Source organism: Coregonus clupeaformis, chromosome 33 (assembly GCF_020615455.1).
Source record: "Coregonus clupeaformis isolate EN_2021a chromosome 33, ASM2061545v1, whole genome shotgun sequence".
NCBI classification, from domain to species: Eukaryota; Metazoa; Chordata; class Actinopteri; order Salmoniformes; family Salmonidae; genus Coregonus; species Coregonus clupeaformis.
This window is the reverse complement of record NC_059224.1, coordinates 22,381,671-22,387,920: the sequence shown is the minus strand read 5'-3', so window position 1 is coordinate 22,387,920 and position 6,250 is coordinate 22,381,671. Positions and strand designations below refer to the sequence as shown.

The 6,250-nt window shown below is 40.4% G+C and overlaps 1 protein-coding gene across 1 annotated transcript; it reads right to left on the bottom strand.

Moving 5' to 3' along the window:
• Nucleotides 1-989: 989 nt before the first annotated feature.
• On the bottom strand, nt 990-4,449 carry LOC121549262 (ALK and LTK ligand 2-like). Its single transcript, XM_045210078.1, has 6 exons — nt 3,658-4,449; nt 2,780-3,122; nt 2,433-2,486; nt 2,213-2,293; nt 1,983-2,057; nt 990-1,374 (listed from the first exon to the last, which is right to left on the bottom strand). Exons 2-5 carry the CDS (start codon nt 3,057-3,059, stop codon nt 1,993-1,995), a joined length of 480 nt encoding a protein of 159 aa, XP_045066013.1. The 5' UTR covers nt 3,060-3,122; nt 3,658-4,449; the 3' UTR covers nt 990-1,374; nt 1,983-1,992.
• Between the last annotated feature and the right edge of the window lie 1,801 nt (nt 4,450-6,250).

Here is a 6,250-nt window from a genome sequence, read left to right as displayed (position 1 = left end):
TTTTGTTTCTGGTGTCCTTTGACAGCTCTTTGGTCTTGGCCATAGTGGAGTTTGGAGTGTGACTGTTTGAGGTTGTGGACAGGTGTCTTTTATACTGATAACAAGTTCAAACAGGTACCATTAATACAGGTAACGAGTGGAGGACAGAGGAGCCTCTTAAAGAAGAAGTTACAGGTCTGTGAGAGCCAGAAATCTTGCATGTTTGTAGGTGACCAAATACTTATTTTCCACCATAATTTGCAAATACATTCATTAAAAATCATACAATGTGATTTTCTGGATTTTTTTTTCTCAATTTGTCTGTCATAGTTGACGTGTACCTATGATGAAAATTACAGGCCTCTCTCATCTTTTTAAGTGGGAGAACTTGCACAATTGGTGGCTGACTAAATACTTTTTTCCCCCACTGTACTTTAGGAAACAACAGAGATAGGCTGCTCATATTTGTACCAATCTTATAATTTATTTAAATATATTTCATGTTTTTGATATATATTTTTTAACACCAAGTTAATATATGTCGAACACTTTAATTTATGGTTGCTATGTGGATTCCTTTTATGCTTTTTACAATATGTACATATTGCACTCAGGTTAGAATGTTTATACATACTGTATACAGAGAAAAACATGTGACAACTTGAATATATAAATATACTATGTACCACACTCAACTGAGATTCACAGGAGGGTTTCTTCTTACACACAACTTTTGACTGCAACCAGTGCCTAATATATAGTGTCTCTTGTTTTAATACATGTCTTACAAAGACATAAAAAGGCAAGGAAATTGTCATGCAGTTAATAATTTAATCATATGTTTCAGTGTGGTCACAGGTAGATGAGAGAATGCCTTTTGTCCACTAATAGGTAGTGCTGCTGACAAAGATATGACGCCGAACCACAATATAAATACAACCTAAAAAGGCATGTCGCAACCCAACCAAAAGATTTGATTGATTTCAATCGTTTTTTGTTTTTTTGGGGGGGGTTAAAAACAAACAAAAGAAATCCCTTTTTTTCTTTTGGTAAAAAACAAGAAAGAAAGAAGGAAGTTCAGTTTTGGGCAGCCAGCAGGACAATAGTAACCCCTAAATCTGTAGTTGCTGGCATTTTTTTCCCTTGTCTTTTTTTCCTTCACCTTCTGTATCTTCTGTATAGTCTCTTGTCAAGACCCGCAGTGACCACAGACTGTGTAGGGGCCAGGGAGGCCTGTGGGTGGTAATCCATGCCTTTGTAAAATAGTGAACTCTCTGGTGACGGACACTGTATAATGGCGGACGTGACTGGTTTGAGTTTGTTTGGTTTCCCTGTTATTGTCCAAGGCACTTTTTTTCAGGTCTCTCTTCTGGACAGCTCTGGTTTGGCTTCAACCTGCGAGAGAGAGGAAGTGAAATTTAGTGCTCTCTCGTACTTGGCAGCGCCCGGAAATTCTTTCCTCTCCAAAAATACCATGAAAAATGGAGAAAGAAACATGATTTGTTACAGATCTGCATTTCATGCTGTACTCCAAAAACTGTGTGGACACAACGTGCATGGCACTGATTAGATCTACCTATAAGGCTGAGAAATATATTTTAACATTACTTAACTTCTTCCTTTCAACTTAACGCTATGACTGTAAGCAGTGAATTGGAACCATGTGAGGTGCAGTTTACCTTGGCCAGGTGTTGTAGGCCACATTTCACTTTTGCAACATGTATTTTTTATGTGGGAAAAGTACAATTGATTTGTGTCATGTTTAACAATGCATATTATTTTACATGAAACAGTTGTATTTGAATAACACTTTCTGTTTGACCTGTGTAAAGCCCATTAGACTGTTATTAGTACTTTACAACTGTAGTCATGCAATGTTTCACTGAACAGACAAGGACCTCAGCCATAAACAAACATGCACAATACTTAGGGCCCTGTGCTCTTCCAGACCATGTGACCTGACTAGGAAAAACTATATATTTTTTAATGATATGAACACTTACTTGATTTCTTCTACCCTTCTGTACATCGTGGGCTCCCCGCTAAGCGTGTGAGAAGCCGCGCACATCTTTTGAAGTCTTAAAAGGAAAGAAGAGAAGTAGAGGAGGGATGAATGCCTGGGAGACAGTACTACGCCTCCCCTTATACATAACATGTGTGTTGTGCCTATAAACACTGGTTTAAATCCAGGGGAAATGTATTCTTTGTCATATGAAGAGGTTGAGGAACTTACATGCAGGTATTGTGCAGTCTCTGGTGTTGTGATATAGTCTGTATACGTGCTTCCTGCATTTGGGACTGAAATACAGAGGACCTGAGGGACAGAGAAAGCCTTTGAATTAAAGCAATGCAGACCAACTACTATCACCTTTCTCTCCCTTTCTTATCCTTTACATCCTGACCCACCACACTCAAATATCTCTCTCACACATGCCATATGATGTATATCTCACCTGTTAAGTGTTTTAAAAACTTTTCTTTCTTTCTGAGATCTCTAGGAAATATTTCTGAAAGACAAAAAAGAAGGCGGGGTCAGAACAGGAGATCAAAGTTTGCTACTAACTGTAAGTCGCTCTGGATACGAGCATCTGCTAAATGACTAAAATGTCAAATGTAAATCACTTTCTTAAGATTCAGCAACTTTAAAATTCCCAAGGCATAACATATTTGGAAGATGTGCACCCAGCACCCTCATAGCGCTTTACATTATGTGGTGCTCTTTTTACACCACCACTTAAGACTGTTATACAACATATTTTGGAGTTCATGGCAACGCCCCGCTGTCAATGTGCGAACTCACCAATAATTTGATCACCACTATCTGTTTTGAGGTTCCGTAAATCCCTTTTTGGCTCAACCGGGGATTCTCTCCTAGAAGTCGACTGCAATGCTGCGTTCGTACCGTTCTCACCGCGGCTCTCCTCCACGTGCTTCACTATGTCCACTATCCACCTGAGTAGGCTCTTGTCGTTCTTCGCGACCGTGGGAGCAGCGGCGGGCGCGCTCTCCTCACAGTGGTTGGTAGTAGTGCAGATCAGCAACATGAGCCCCATAACTACAGGCTTGCACAGTCCGCTCATCGCTACCGCAGGCTGAGGAAAGTGATCTCCCTCTCTGACGCTGCGTTGAGTTTCACGAGACCCCTGCAAGAGTTAAGACTTGGGGGTCACAAATTAAGCCCTCCGACGCACAGAACCATTACATTGTTTTCTTATCTTCAGCCTTTCTCCAACATGAATTATTATATTATAAACCCCACATCTACCATGCCCATATATCCTGTCCTCTTAAACAAAGTATATATTTCACTGTTAGTCTACACCTGTTGTTTAAGAAGCATGTGACATACAATTTAATTTGATTTGATATAGCCTATTCACACCCGTTCATGCAAGCAAATAGGATATCTACTTTATTTAGGAGATTAACAGGCTACTACCCAACTTTCATTGATCAATCTGATCCATATTTGTTTATTCAAAGAAAACAGACTGTCGACTTTGTAGGATAGTTCCAAACAAGTTTACTTTTTCTTACAATTCCTTATAGCAATTTCAATAGTTCTGCTTATGTTGGACACTAATGTTGTCTTTATGAAATAAAATGCTATAGTTGATCAGAATGCTGTGCACTTGAGAAGGTGTCAGAGAGAAGTCCGATGGAAAACTGTGAAATTACCTGTTTTGTCTCCGTTTCCAATATCCTCCAGTAAATCCGTCGATGTTTAATGGCAAAGCAACTGAACCTCGCCGGATAACTCAGTCTTCGGCACTGTTCTGCCCCATATCATTCCACGATTTAAAACACGACCGCAGAGGAAAGGAGATAATCATCTGTTTTTATAAGTGTATGTGGGCTGCAAGTGCGGTCATCTTCTGATCCTTCCTTGACCGACTTGATGGGAGAGAATGGGAAAGCAATTAAAAGGTCCGCTCCATATAGCCTGTAGGCTAACTTCTGTGTGCGCCTAGATGAAGTCTCAGGTTGTTTGCCAGGGTGCCACTCACTTTTTATTCTCGCTCTCATACGTAAGGAGCTGTCCCTCGAGGATCACCATCTTTAATTAGAATGGCGTTATGAACACTCGTAAATAGAAAAGATCACTCAAATTTCCGGATCTTCCGCTCTCTGCCTTGTGAATTTCTTTGCGCTCTCAATTTTTCGTCACTCCACTTATAGCTTATCTGCAATACGCGCTTACCAGGAAGCTTTTTTTCTTGTTTCCTAGAACTGAAATTCCAAATGACCGATGTGAACGTTCACAGTTAACCGCATCTCGCCATGAATGTACTCATAATAACCTCCAAGGATGGATGCTGCCTCACTTGTTTAATGTTTCTCGTATACTTTACAAATCAATAACAAATTAACCGAAAGACAATACAATTACCCACCATGATACAAGCTTGCGTAAATATTATATTATTAGCGTAATTCCAACATCGATTCATTAATAGGTACCAACGGACTGAGAGGAACACATGAAGTGAAGCATTCGCCCCGTTTAAGATTCGTTTTGTTTACTTTCGTTGGTACAACTCCCTCTAAGTAAAGCCTCATGGTGTAACTGGCTTGGTTTCACTGACCTGCCTCCCCCCAAACGCTCATAATCGGTGTCAATCTGTTGGATGGAATCTGAGATCTGTTAGATGATGACCAATTGCCTACTTCAACTTGTTGCAAAACATTCACCTGTTTGAAACTTTTCCCATGCGTCTCTTTATTTGTGTTTATGGAGTCTTCATGACAACCAGTAACAAATGTTGCTAAGACCCCTTATTTTATCGGATGTTCAACTTATAGCAGGCCTATATAACGATAATGGACACGACATCTGGTGTCTTTCGATAAAGGTAAGGCCCAGCTTAAATGTTACTGCGGTGCGTAATAACAGTGTGGTGCTGAAAAGACAGCGCTCACCTGCAGTGCGCACCTTCGAGTGGGTACTTGTGTGTAATAATACAAGTGGCTAGAGGGTTGTGTATAATAATATATTGTTATTATTATATTTCACTTAATTTATCACTTTTTTTCAATCTTTATGCCAACAATGTAAATCAATCAAACATGTCTGAGTGTCCGTTCAGCTCTATAGCTTACTCACTGGCATGACATCCCCACTATACCTCTAACACACACCGGTATTATCTCTTTGGGCATGCAGATACAGGCTATCAATCTACTAGAGAGGGAGAGAGGGAGAGTTCTGAAAAAGAGAGCGCGTGTGTCAGAGATATAGAGAGAGCATCCGTGGAGGTAACATGAATATACAATTGAAGTCGGAAGTTTACATACACTTGGGTTGGAGTCATTAAAAGTCGTTTTTCAACCACCACAAATTTCTTGTTAACAAACTATAGTTTTGGCAAGTCGGTTAGGACATCTACTTTGTGCATGACACAAGTAATTTTTCCAACAATTGTTTACAGACAGATTATTTCACTTATAATTCACTGTATCACAATTCCAGTGGGTCTGAAGTTTACATACACTAAGTTGACTGTGCCTTTAAACAGCTTGGAAAATTCCAGAAAATGATGTAATGGCTTTAGAAGCTTCTGATAGGCTAATTGACATAATTTGAGTCAATTGGAGGTGTACCTGTGGATGTATTTCAAGGCCTACCTTCAAACTCAGTGCCTCTTTGGTTGACATCATGGGAAAATCAAAAGAAATCAGCCAAGACCTCGAAAATAAATTGTAGACCTCCACAAGTCTGGTTCATCATTAGGAGCAATTTCCAAACGCCTGAAGGTACCACGTTCATCTGTACAAACAATAGTACGCAAGTATAAACACCATGGGACCACGCAGCCGTCATACCGCTCAGGAAGGAGACGCGTTCTGTCTCCTAGAGATCAACGTACTTTGGTGCGAAAAGTGCGAATCAATTCCAGAACAACAGCAAAGGACCTTGTGAAGATGCTGGAGGAAACAGGTACAAAAGTATCTATATCCACAGTAAAACTAGTCCTATATCGACATAACCTGAAAGGCCGCTCAGCAAGGAAGAAGCCACTGCTCCAAAACCACCATAAAAAAGCCAGACTACGGTTTGCAACTGTACATGGGGACAAAGATCGTAATTTTTCCTCTGGTCTGATGAAACAAAAATAGAACTGTTAGGCCATAATGACCATCGTTATGTTTGGAGGAAAAAGGGGTAAGCTTGCAAGCCGAAGAACACCATCCCAACCTTGAAGCACGGGGGCGGAAGCATCATGCTGTGGGGGTGCTTTGCTGCAGGAGGGACTGGTGCACTTCACAAAAT